The 14159-nt window shown below is 39.7% G+C and overlaps 1 protein-coding gene across 1 annotated transcript in view; it reads right to left on the reverse strand.

Moving 5' to 3' along the window:
- The window catches only part of GPR158 (G protein-coupled receptor 158), a 187893-nt gene that overhangs the window by 99435 nt on the left and 74299 nt on the right, over positions 1-14159 (reverse strand). The window contains exons 3-4 of the mRNA XM_036400776.2: positions 9122-9224; positions 1682-1899 (exon numbers count right to left, since the gene is read on the reverse strand). Coding sequence (XP_036256669.1) covers positions 1682-1899; positions 9122-9224 — 321 coding nt within the window. The remainder of the gene's footprint in view (positions 1-1681; positions 1900-9121; positions 9225-14159) is intronic.

The raw sequence follows: 14159 nt of genomic DNA on the forward strand, positions 1-14159 counted from the left end.
AAACATTTCCTATAAAACAATCAATATTGTGGTGTGTAAAAAAGAAGTGAAGCCCAGCTTGCAATAGCTGCATATCACTTTCTAAGTCTAGAAATAGTTTTCAATCACAAGAAATGCTTGTCATGATGTTGTTTAGGACATTAAAAGTGAGTAACATTAACAGATTAAAACCTCACAAAATCAGAAGGAAGTTCTTCTGCGAAGTTAATGTCAAGCAACTAAACAGATGCCTACAACAAACTTTTCATAACAAAAAAGCTTTATGAATACAATTAAGTCCGTAATTTGAATTATTTACTATAATATCATTAAATACAAAGACACTGTCAGAAACAGAAGAGATTAAAAAAAGGAATGTTACTGCTAGTTCTGTGATTTCCTGGCAGGATATTAAAATCTTTCAAAATGAGCCACGAATTTGTAACACAGACACTGCAGGATCAGGTAGACTGTGGGATCAAGTGTTCCAAAAACCAAAATGGAAATACTTATCTAGGTATAGAAAGTGGATGAAGCTATTAATTTCAATAATGTAGCATACTGTGTGCACACCTACGTTTCCCAAATGCAGGTAGTGAATATATGCCATCTTCAGTTCATTTCTTTTAAATAATTTGAAGTTTCAGAGAATTTTCTGCATTTACTGAGGCAACAGTGAGATTCCGAGATGTTACCAGATTTTCAGGGAGGTAAAAGCAGAAAGTTCATTAGCTTAGTACATAAATGCTGCATCAGCAATTTACAGATACTCCTTAGTATACTCTTGCTGTAGTGAAAAAATAATAATCTTTAACCAGAGAACCACATTTAAACTCTCTAGGAACTAGAATTATTCAGAAAGATTTCTCTTTGCCATAATTATTTTCCAGCCAGACACTCAAATATATTGAAACCAAACATCATTCCCAGTAGCGGTAATGCAGAGACTTTCATGATCCCAAGTTTCTAAAAACCCTATGTCCCTTTAGATATGTGCATATTTAACTGGCCTGATTTTCCAAAATTACTTAATAGTTTCCTTGATTTTTGCTGAACATCTATAAATGCAAGCATATTTCAGTGGAAGACACAAATTGCTCAGCTTTTTTCTTCTTCTTCTCCCCAAAACCACATAAACAATTCAGGAAAACATTCCTGTTTGGAAATCCCATCGTCCCCTTGAGCTGCACTTCTTGCCTGAGAAACTGTCACGGACATATTTTCTGAAAAATCCTTTTGCTAGGATTTTTCTCCTGAGAAGCTGAGAGGCCTCAGAACGAAATGCAAACAAGAATTATCTGCTGCTGTGGAATGCAACAGGTGCATCTTTGATTGGTCTCATGTGGTTGTTTTTAATTAATGGCCAATCACAGTCCAGCTGTCTCAGACTCTCTGGTCAGTCACAAGATTTTATTATCATTCTTTCTTTTCTATTCCTTGTTAGCCTTCTGATGAAATCCTTTCTTCTATTCTTTTAGTATAGTTTTAATATATCAATTTCTTGTAATATAATATATATTATAAAAAAATAAATCAGCCTTCTGAAACATGGAGTCAAGATTCTCATCTCTTCCCTCATCCTGGGACCCCTGTGAACACCACCACAAGGGCCCCTCAAGCTGGGAAGCTGTAGAACAAAGATGAACGAGCATATACTGCACAGTGAGGAGGAGGAACACCCAAATGAAGCCCAGGGGTTTACCTTGGCCTTGCGGAAGTGGTAGACCACCAGCATGCTGATGAAGTCCAGCAGCATGCAGAGCGTCTGGAAGGAGATGATAGCCAGCCGTAGATACTTGTCCTCCTGCGCATAGCAGGGAGTATCATCTGTGCAGAAAGAACATCCTTCTCTGCAGGGCAGGCAGGTGTAGACTTCCTCTGACAATTCACCACCAGAAAAGCGATTTTCTGCATCCTTTCCTGAAAGTATCAGAAGCACAAGGGGAGACACCTTTAGTTGTAGGGGATGGGGAGTTCATCACCAGTCCTCTGCTGGGCTTCCTTTCCCTCCCATTCTCTCTCAATAGGTTACAAAATAGCTCACCCAGTGCTGCTTTTCTCACTTAACCATCCTTTGTAACATTCAGAAAACGAAGACCAATGAGGGAAAGTGAGCTTTTTAAACATCAAATGCTTTCCTGTTACATTTAAAGTGGGCTAAATTGGCACAGGAAATTCTATGAAGAATTTTGAATGGGGAAAAAATTACATTAAATATTTGGGAATAAGGAATGGATTTTACACAGACAGATGAAGGGCAGACCCATTAACTACCTAATGTTCATAGTACAAGCTCTGATCCCATTTCAGATTGTTCCTCAGTTTTATAAAAATGCTATTGAGTGAATTAATGAGTTTCAAATTAGATGAAAACCTTCTTAATTAACATTTACTCAACAGGCTATTGCATGATTGCACTACTCAGTCCCCAAAGCAAAACCAGTGCACTTAGACTAAGTATAGTTTTCCATTGTTCACACAAGCACACCAGGAAGTAGACACACCTATTTTGTCTAGGAAAATCAATTACTCTTGAACTGACAACTCATCCATCAATGTGGATTGTGAACCCATCAAGAGGACACACAGAAGGATTCCTAATTTTTCTGACCTATGACACTTGCCCATAAACCTTTGTAAGGCTGCTTACCCTACAAGCCATGAATAGAATTAAAAGGTGAAAGAGAAAGGTGGGGCAGGGGGGAGGGAGGGGGAGAATATTGTTAAATAAAAGGAAAAGAAGAATTTGTTGAAAATGTTTGTTATAGGTAAGACAGCCTTAGGAGCTCACAGAAACAACAAAATGACAAAATGTAGCTGAAGCCAAATCAATGGGTGTATTATAATGTGTGATAACTCCTCTCACTTTTCACAATGCTAGAGAACTGCTTCAATTTCTTTGATCAAAATTCTCCTTCTCTGTCAGGGAAAGTAGTAAATCATGCATTGCTGAGTCCTTCAAGAGACAACCTATCCCACCTATGCTGCACATACACATGGGCTTATGCAACTCTCTTCAGACTTTCAGCTTGAAGCAATTGAAGCAGAGGTTTCTACAAGGGTAATTACTTCTTGCTTTCTCAAATCCGTGGCTAAACGAGCATGAACACACATGTGCTGCCACGCAAAGCCTGGGAAAGGGACGGGGCCATGCTCCTTGTCCTCAGTGTAGTAATGCTTCCCTCCCACATCCCAGAGTGAGTAAAGAACAGGATGGCATTTCTCACGCAGTTCGTGAATTTCTCCTTGGAGCTCTATTCTGAACTAAGATGTCAGAAACCTGAATATAGCAGAGTAGTGCTGACTCATGTTGCAAGTCAGTTTTCTAGATACAAGGAGTCAGCAAGAAGAGATCTTGTGCCTTTTTGACCCAGACTGTGTGAGGTAGGAATGGAAATCTTGGAAAATAACCATGCTTGGGCATACCAAGCAGATGGAGAACCCCTAAGGAACACTAATGCTGAAGATATTCTAGAACTGGAACTTCTCTTCAGAGCACACACCCATGGACCTCAGCCCATTACCATTCCAAGAGCTGTAGCAGAAACCACCTTCTCCAAATTTAACATCAGATCCCTGCTTCTTAATCACAGCTAGAGCAACAGACCCACACTGTCCTCTGCCAGATACAGAAGTCTCCCACTTCCCATCTCCATATCCAGACCAAGAGTGCATTCCCTACTGTTCAAGTTTTCCACTTCATTTCCTCAACATTTAAGGTTATATCACCCTTTTCACCATATATCTGTTCCTTTATCATTTCTATAGCTGCCTTCAATTAGCCCATCTCTTTAAAACCTCACATTTCTGAGCCCCATAAGCCATTTGTTAATATATATTTTATTGTGTCAACTAAATAAATTATTTGCAGTATAAAAACTTACACAGAGAAAAATATAGTTCAAGACCCACAGCTATGAGACTACTTGTCACAAACATTATATGAATATGGCTTGATAATTTAGCACGGTTCTAAACTTGATGCACTTTACTTCTGAAATGTTCAACCTTGAAAGTCATTGCAAATACACTATATTCCATTTTATCAAGCAGTTTCTTATCAGAATCATATGTGGGAGTGTCTTCATACAGATGCTAATCACACACAACAGGGATAACAGTAAATAAACAGTTGCATGTTGAAGTGAATATCCCACAGGTATGACTTTATAGCACAACAGCAAACTTTTGTTTACATGTGTCTGCTGAGACTGGTATGGGCTGCACAGGGAGGTGGTGGAGTCATTGTCCCTGGAGGAGTTTAAGGAAAGACTGGATGTGGCACTCAGTGCCATGGTCCAGCCTATGGCAGTGTTTGGTCCTGGGTGGACTCAGTGATCTCAGAGGTCTTTTCCAATCTATTGCTTCTGTGGTATGGTGTGTTGTACACAAAGGAAGATCACTGATGCACATCTTCTGCACAGGCTGCCCTGCCAGCCAGGACTGATTTTTCTGTGAGTATCTTTTGACTATCAGATGAAGGTGGAGGTGCCTGAGGAGCAACTGGGTGTGGCACTCAGTGCTCTGGTCTGGTTAGCAAGATGGGGGTTGCTCACAGGTTGGACTTGGTGATCTCAGAGGTCTTTTCCAACCTACTGGATTCCATGATTCCATGCTCCTTATAGCTAATAAAAGAAAGATAAAAAAATTGATCTACAATAAATTTCCCATAATGCAATGGGGAACAATTAACAATTCCTATGTGTTTGGAGGTTTGTTGTTTTTTTTTCTTCTTGACAAAAAGAAATATTTTTTTTCAGCCCTTCTGAAATAAATTACTGGGGAAGAACTGTTCATTATATATACCACTGACATGGATCTTGTTCACCCACACCCTTGCCATGACTGTATGTCTCAGGGCACAGCTGCCCAATGCATAGATGAACATTTCTGCCCTTTTTGCCTGGTCCTGTCCCTTCACCAGCATCAATGTAACATCAATTCAAGACACAGACAGCCCAAGCCAAGCCTAGAGTGCCTCTAACCGAACTGCTAGATATTTCATTGTGCCTTGTCCAATCTCAGCAGTTCTTTAGCATTACATGTTTCCTGCAGTGAATAAAAAAATTTTTTCCTCCTCAAAAGATGACAAAAGATTCTAGACACAGTAAGGTGGATGGACAAGAAGTAACTTCTGCTTTGTGTAAGGTAGTAGCAGTTTCAGCACTGTCACAAATGAGATGGAAGCAAACACTGTGCTGCAGAAGTTAAAGCTAAAAATGAGGAAGGTGTAAAAAAAGAAAGAAAGAACAGAAATAAAATGTAGTAACCAAAGAATAAAAAGGATAAAAAGAAAGGAGAAAAGAACCAAGCAAAGTAGGTGGAAAGCAGGAATAGGACACAAACGAAAATGAAGTATAATAAAATAAAACAAAAGCTTAAATGTTTCAGCTAGTTCCGCTCCACCATATTTTTTTCCTAGCTCTTCTCTCTTCTATCCCAGTCTTTTCTGTCTGATTGGCCCATCTGTTTTTGAAATGTTCTCCTGAGGGTAACTCTTCATCAGCTTCAGTTCTCCTAAGGACACTTTGCCACGCAAGGGGTGCCTCAGCAGCTGTGACATTGCCAGCTGAGACCTTCCTGCAGAGTGAGAATGGCACCATAGACTGCTGAGAGCCAGGGCAGGGACTGCCTTGTCCCAAACCAAATCATCCTGCACTCCAGTCAGAGCTCAGCACATGAACACACAAAGCACAGTGCATGCTGAGCACTGAGCAGAACAAAAGACTGATTCTGCTCCTGTTCTATAATAGAGTAAATTAGGAACACTCCAGTTGCATCAGGGATGTTGCAGTAACTTGGTGAGAATGTAACTGGACCTCTTGGCACCAAAACCTGGTCATCAGCCATGGTCATATGCCTCACCCCAGAAAGGGATCACTTAAGTCAGTGACAACCTTCATATGTACAAATATCTGCATGTGTAGGTTCTGCTGAAGAAACAAAGCCAAAGGGCAGGTGCAAAAAATGAAAATTCTTGTTGAACTGGAAACTCCTCTTGGAAATTTTTATGTGATCATGGCAGTGTTAGAGACAGCAAAGACCCATATTCAGACAAAAGAATCACTTCTGTTGCAAGCAGGGCATGTTCCACATCCAAACAGCAAGAGTTGGGAATTTCTGCAGTATATGGATGATGCATTGCTAAAGGGCAAACTTCAAGGCTGAACAAAGCACCATTGCTCTGCTAAAGACTTTTCACTGCAAACCTGATTACCCACAAGGCAGAGGACAGAAGTGCTTTAGAGAAGGGTGTTACAGGAATGTTAAAATATAAGTAATCATCAGTTAGTTATCCTATCTATACTAATAGTGCTACCTAGAAATGAGCCATTAGGAGAAAGTGCATAACCACGTACTCAAGTACTTACAGATTAATACAACTTGTGTAAATGAAACATGTTTTTTTCTAAAATAAATTTCCAACCTCAAAAGATACCCGTAGAAGTATGGTAATAACTTTGTTCCTTTCTAGTATTCAAGGTCCTCATTAACACATGCAGAAAAAATAGAAAGGTTTTACATATTTTGGCACCATCAGTTCTGAATAACGAACAGACTTGGGAGGGAAACGCCCTCCTACCTGGCTTCTTATTCAGTAAGAGAACAGCCTGAATTCCAGCTGTGTCCCCTGTCCCAAATACTCTTTGGGAACCTGCAACATGTGCAGCCTTCCTGGGAGCAGCAACACCACGCTGCTTTAAGACAAGAAAGCAATTTGCAGAATCTTTGTGATTTGCAGAATCTTTCCAACACAGGACACTGTTTATGTCACATTGCAGGTTCCCACAGAGCCAACCAGCAAACTGTGTGGAGCAACATCTCTGCAAAGCCATTTTATACAGTTATCTTTCAGATTCAAACCAAAACATTAATCTGGGCTGAAAGCAGAACCTTTCCTCCACCCAAAAACTGGACACTTCAGACACAATGTGAAACTGCAGCTATCCATATTTTGCTGTGGCACAAAATCCCAGAATCACTGAGAAATGCTCCCATTTCAGGACACAATACAATCCAATTTTTCAATTGAGTGAAGTACAGAGCTGGTCTTTTTTTCTATCTCTCTCCTTTCTGGTATCTTGAGACCTCCAAATCTTTGTTGCCTCTTTATTTTCTTCCACTAGGAATACTTCCTAAATGATTAACATTTCTACTCAGTTTCATCTCTTTTATCATCAGATTTCACCAACCTAGCTCCACAAAGAGTTCTCCAGGTCAGACAGTTTCTGTCAAAATTGCTTGCAGAATTTGTATCTAGAATTCCTATGTTAAGATCACTCTGAACCACCAAACACATACTACAGCCATTTTAGCCATGTCATTTTTTCTTCTTTTCTTTTTACAGAATGCAGCTGTGTGACAGGGCCAAGTTACCTTTGAACCACAGGCTTTTCTCATTACTTCAGTCATTTCCAGTCTCCCTGTTCACTTTTTGAAATCTATACAACTTGGCAGATGGAGCTGCATCTGGATGAATTAAAAAAGTTCTTCACTACAGTTTCAAAACTCGCGTTACCTCACAGCAGCAAAGGTTCAAATCAAACTGGCCCCCTACATCCTACAATATCAGCATTTACAAACTTCTTTTAGATAAATTTCACTTTATTAGAAGCTAAACAGCCATTTTAAGGCTCTTCATTCTACAGCAGATGGGGCAAAGATGGAGGTATTGTGTTTTCCATCCAAAGACAAATTACTCTCCAGAGGATCCATGCTCTTGATGCTGACAGCAGTTGAAACCTAGGTGACTAATACATACCAAGCATATATATTTTACACAACTGACATGAAATAAAGTTAATCTCATCCCTAATGATCAATGTTGTTTTGATCTCAAGCCACATTTTTTGTGTGTGTTCTATGGCATTTGGTATGAAGTCTTCTTTATATGCTGTCTCATGGAATTAAATCCTAACTCCACCAGAACTCATTGCTCTTCAGGAAGAACCAAACATCCTCCTTACTCTAGCAACAGATTCACACAGCCCAGAGAAACAGCACTATCACAAGGCTGCCCTCTGCAACACTTTATCATATGAAAAGACAAGGGAAACACAGCAGATAAACTGTTGAACAAACTGTGCTATTTATTCCACAAATATGCATAGGAGACATTATCTCCCATATATAAATATATGTATGTATGTAAATTAAGTGATGATTGGTACTAGAGGTATTTCTCTTGGGAAACAGAAGCAGCTGTTTTCACACAAGGCAGGAGATAACAGACACAGTCCTGGACCAAGCTCAGTGAAAGTCACTCACTGCCATTCCCTGGATATCTCACACAAACTGATCTCACAGTGAGAGCTGATGACATGAACCCATGAACCTCTGGCTAAAGGACCGTGCAAAGAAGCTGGGCATGAGATGAACCTGAAGCAGGAGGCAGAGAAGGATGCCTGTTACACCTCCAAGCAGCAGCTTTGCACCTGTGACTGCAGCCTGAGCTCTACCAGTACAACTGCAACAATTTCAGCACAAAATCCATGCAGGATCTGGTCAGCAACAGTAACACCATGACAGTAACAGACATCAGCTTTGAGCATGCAGTTTGTCTGTCTTTCCTAACATCACCCAAGTTCTGCTTGTCCTGTTGTGGCAATTCAGTCTAAGAACCATACAATGTGTGTCCTGAGCATGTTATCCATACATCCAGCCAGACTCCCAGGCTTGAACCATCTCTAGTACCTCATCAGCATGTATTAGAGTTTGGATGCTCCTTTGAGTTCTCCTTTGCAAATGAAGTAAAATGAAAACAATTAAAGCCTGCACAAAGCCAGAGGCTAGGGCATTCTAATTTCCTCTGGCAAAACAGAAAATGAGTAGATTAATTTCCAGAATACTTGTGCATGAGCACAGATGCCAGAAATCTCTATTTCCCCTTAGCAAGGATTCTTTTCATGTTTTTTAATTTATTTACAAATCAAATATTCTTCAAGTGGGTATGTTTTACAGGATCCTCAAGAGTATTGTGAATGACAAACCAAAGGGCTAGAACTCCTTAAGTGATTATATAATCTGAGACTTGCCAACCACTGGGATTTTACTGTATAACCCTGACGAGGATAAAAAGCAGCCCTGCATTATTAATGCTAGCTCTGTGTTCTTTTTTTTTAACTGAAGCAAAGGCACTTACTCTGAAAGCTGTTCACTGAGAAGATGTTGGGATGATAGAATCCAGCCTTGCAAATACATTTGTAGGCTCCAAGCACAAATCCAAGGCCTTTAATTGGCATGCACTGTGAGAAAGGAAAAAAGAGAAAAGTCATGCAGATGATCACACAAGTGTATACTCAGATGTACATTCAAGCATAAAAACATTACAAGATACTCTGCACAGACTTCTAAGAACAAATAGCACTCCTTCCAGACTGACAGTATTTCAGTATTTCCTCAGCAGCTTTTCCCATAGTCATATATCACTCCAGCTTTTTTGCCTTGTTGTTCATCTCCAACAAACAGCAAAGACAGCTATAATCAAGCCTGTCCCACTGATAAACTGACCAAGTGACAAATTTGACTCTTGCACATTTGATCGAGGCAGGACATTAGACAGCTGTGGCTTTTTTTTCTGAAGGGCTTCCAGCACTTTTCCCCAGCACAGCAGGTGGGTTTCAGGCAGCTGGAGCTCACACTGTGTGAGGAAGAACAGGAACACCTGCAGCTAAGCCCCAGCCTTCTGCTGGCAGCACATGCTGGTGCCTCTACAACAACAACAGCAAAGTGGAGCTAGTCCAGCTAAGAAAAAGACAACTTCTTGTTAGAGAAAATGGCTGCAGACATAAATCTGACCTGGCTGAAAGAGAAAAAAATCTATGCCAACAGGAGCCCCATACTTTTAAAATATCTTGTAATTTTTTGAGGTAGCAATATGTGAATCAAGTTTCATTTAAACTCGGTTTCACTGTTGCTTGCTTTTGACATCAGGTCAGCCACAGAAAATTCATTACTATGACAGAACATCTACTGTCAGACAATTTCTGTACATCAAATGGACTTTGCCTAGTATAGAGGGAAGAAACAGTCCAGCAACATAAACACTTGTAGAGACACTTGTAAAATGGTGATTCCCAGAACAGTTTATTTCACTTCATCAGATGAAAGCAGACTACCAGACCAGATGCCTTTCCCATACCAATAGTGTAGGTGTCCCATGAATATGAACTAGACACTAGCAGCTCCTCAGTGACCAACTGAATGATTTAACTAAAACAGCCTCTGTCCTCTCACCTCCATATTTTTCACTTGTTTGTGACTGTGACTTTAGGATATGCTTCAATATCTGCCTGTGACTAGGAGGAAGATGCAGAGGGCAGGGCTCAGTAAAAAATGCCTGAGTATAAAAAAATCAAATGCACACAAGAGAGGACAGTCTGCACTGTAGACACTCTAGAAAAACTCAGGGAAAAAAAAAAAAGCTAAGAGTTTCTTATTATCTCAAATCTCAGCTTTGTCACATAATTCTGCCTGATGTTAGGGAAGCCACTATGGCACCATCTCTCCTTGCACTCTTTGCCAATCTGATGGCAGTGCTGTTGGAAACAATTAGCAAGTAGGAAACTGGTATGCAAGAACACTGAAAATTCATTCAGCCTTTGCATAAGAATGAAAGAAGGAAAAAAAAGGAAAGAGAAGGCCCTTTATTTTTTTTTTCACATTATTTTCACCCTGCAGAAATGTGACTTTTGACAGGGTAGAGGATGAGACAAATTGAAGGGGAATGAGTGTGTGTGCAAGTCTGATGACAGCCAAACCTCTTTAAACAAGCACAGAAATGTAGTTAAGTAGTAAAAATTCTTTTTCAGATAAAAATTTTCTTCTGTGTTCTGGCTTCTTGCTTTGTAAGATGAAGTTACATGCTGCTGTAGAGACTGCATTTTCTTTTTGAAGAAAAGGAAGAAAATAAGTAGCTCCCACTGTATTATGTGAATGCTGCAGCACCCCAAGTACTGTATTCATAATCCTTTGCCACTGAACAAATTTAAAGAATCACAGAATCGCTCATATCAACTATGCTGCAGGTTCATGAATCTGTTCTGCATTAAAATCAATGCTTTACTGATGAATCTTTCACAGACATCCAATATCCACACCAAATAAAAACCTGCAACTTTTATTTTATTGTCTCTGGCCAGTTTAGAACTTGAAAATGGACAAAATACTTTAAATGCTGTTACCTTTCACTGGTCTAGGACATTATCTTTTTTCCAGAATTTGGCAACTGTAATACAGCTTAAAAACCACCAGTCAGATTGTTTCTTGCAGTCCACATGATCCCAGGCAAAGATGTAATAGGGATCAGAATACCATGTTGATAGGTGGGATGGAAAGAAAGAAGCCTAGATCTCTCAAGATGCAATTTCAAACTCTGAAATTCCACTGTGCTCAACATTGCATGGAAACAGAATTATTTACAGCCTGACTCTAAAAGAAATTGCAACACCTAGGCAGGAAAACCACTAAATACTATCAGGCCAAAAATGAGAAAAATACTTTCTCTGGAAAGAAAAAACTTAACTCTTTTTACAAAAGATTTAACAGATTTAACAGATTGATATTTTATTAACCAGTAGTGGCAAATACTATGGTGAAAGGGAAATAAATAAACTGTTTTCTGCTGTACAAAAGGAGTTTAGCAAACAAAGTCCGGACTTGTTTGTTATGTTTACTTACAGATAAAGGCTTTTCCTGGATGTCTGTAGGTGAATCTACACGACACAGAGCAGGCAGAAGCAAGCAGCTTTTATCCTTGCCCTGACAAGTGGCACCTGGTTCCAGTGGCAGACTCTGCCAAGCCCTGCAAAGCTGTACCAGCCCAGCCCACAGAACTGGCCATGGGCTGCAGACCCAGGAACCCAGGGAGCACAGGAACTGAGTGATGCACAACAGGCTCTGCAGACACAGCCAGTAAAATATTCATCTGCTGGTAGGTTACTTGAGATTTGATCCCTATAGAATTTAGCATTGAATAAAAGCAGATGTGTGAAAAATACCTGCTTCCACATAAGCAAAAGGAAGCAAAAACTGACCTGGTTTCAAATTTCATTATAAATGTGAAAGCATAGCCCTGGGAATAAACCCACCATATCCTGAGCATTTTTGCCTCATCAGTAGTCATCGGCTTTTGAAAAATCATACTTCAATCAATTTAGAAAAGCAGCTACCTTAGGCTGGATCAGAAGCTCCATTTAGGCTTGTATCACACCTCCTGTGCCAGCAGCCAGTGTTGGGGCAAGCAGTGAAAGATGCAGGTGGCTACTGAGTGATCCTTCACTGACATGCCCTTCAGGACACCACATTCCCAAATGGAATTTGTATTGCTTTAACCTCCAGTTCTTATAGATGGCTTGGTTGCAATTAAGATCAGCTTTATCATCATGTTTGCTAAAGAGAGAGTAATAAGTGTCTGTAGAATTCACAGAGTGCATTTATTCCACTTGTCTGTTCCCTGCTATTACATTTTCAGCTTTACAGTATTAGTATAATGTAATGACTCCAAATCTTTTTATAGTAAGCTTTAAATCATATGTTCAGCTCAAAAAAAACTTAGATATTCCATGAATATTTATCTTGAGATTATTTATAAACAAATAACTCCTAAATCAACACAAGATTCTAACACATTTAAACACAACATCTAAAGCAGTTTTTTAAAAGTCTGTATTGGTTTAATTTTATGCTGCTTGTTGTAAAGGACGAAGTTGGTAAAATCTAATGTGATAAAGATTATCTCTGTTGGAAAAAAAAGAAACCCTTCAAATAACCTGTGCAATGGAAGTCTGAGCCAAATCTTCTGGCACAAGAGAGACAAAGCCCTTCATCAGATGTGATTAGCCAGAAACCAAGTGAGGAAGTATTCAGCAGACACACAAAGCAGGTGAGACACCCAGAAGGGGAGAACAAGGCAAAAACAAACAAGTAGCTTCAGAGAAAGCAGGTGGCATCATGTCCCACATGTAATTTAGAAATTCAGATATAGGACTAAACAAATCCATACAGTGGCATTCTAGAGCAGAGGGGGCAAACCAGCAATTTTACAATATAAGAAAAAAAAAAAAAAGACTAAAGATACAGCCAGCCTTGAGTTGGGTACTTCAAGTTTTTCAAAGAGCAGCTTTCAAAATCTGTATTTCCACATGCATACAGTAATGAGTTGTCTCCCTTTTCTAAAGCCAACTTCTTGTTCAAAGGATGTAGTAAGAGCAATGTCATGATAGATAAAGTTTAACAAAGATAATACAAGTAAGCCCATGTTTCTTTGCTCTGGTTAGGGGCAGCACATAAGGGATTTCTAAAAATGCAATGTGTAGAGTAATTTTGTACCTGGCACACAATAGCAGCTGCAGCAGGTTGGTGTCCTGCAAAACCCCTTGTAGGAGGATTTTTCTGATGCTGTTTACCACTCAATTGAAGCACATTCACTCTTTAAAAAAGCAAAAACACCAAAACAAGCAAACTCCCCTACAATAACAAGAAATAAATTAAAAAAAAAATAAAATAAAGAAGATAAAAGCCAAAGTCTTTTGGCCTAAGACAGTGACAGCTCTGTCATTGAAAAGGCTTTACCCATTGTCTTTTCTCACTTCATTTACCCTTCAAGACCAGAGTGTTGTGTTAGTGTGTTTGCAGTGTGTCACAGGTGAGCAGTGAGCACACCACACGTCCCAGAACCTTGAGCATCACCTGGAAGGCCCTGCTTGCCTCCAGACAGATTGGGAGGCAGCCAGCTTGCCAACCACACTGCTCATTAGCTTTTCTACTCAAACAGTACATTTTGGTTCAAAGAGACAGGACAGGGTTGGCCACTCTCTAATTTTACTGCAGGGTTACTTAGGCCCCTGTAGTTCTCCTCCTCCTTTCTGAATGCATTGGTGGAGGTAATTACTTTTTATATTCAAGTTAAAAATGTGTTTTCCAGCAACAGGAGACAGAATAAATCTGTCAGTCTTTAAATCTGAGTCAGTCAAAGCGCAGCAACAGCTGATCTGATTCACTTTAGAGCAAAGGTAGCTGTCAGGACAATATTTGTCTTTATAGTTTGATGCTTTGCTAAAAATTCTTCAGTGCTTTTTAATTTGATTTTTCATTATTCTGCTTTTGTTAAGCGTAGGATGAGAATAAGTAGAGATGGACAGGAGCCTCAGCTCATTGACACAAATAATGATAAGTGACAC

The sequence above is a fragment of the Molothrus ater genome, chromosome 1 (assembly GCF_012460135.2).
Source record: "Molothrus ater isolate BHLD 08-10-18 breed brown headed cowbird chromosome 1, BPBGC_Mater_1.1, whole genome shotgun sequence".
Taxonomy (NCBI): Eukaryota; Metazoa; Chordata; class Aves; order Passeriformes; family Icteridae; genus Molothrus; species Molothrus ater.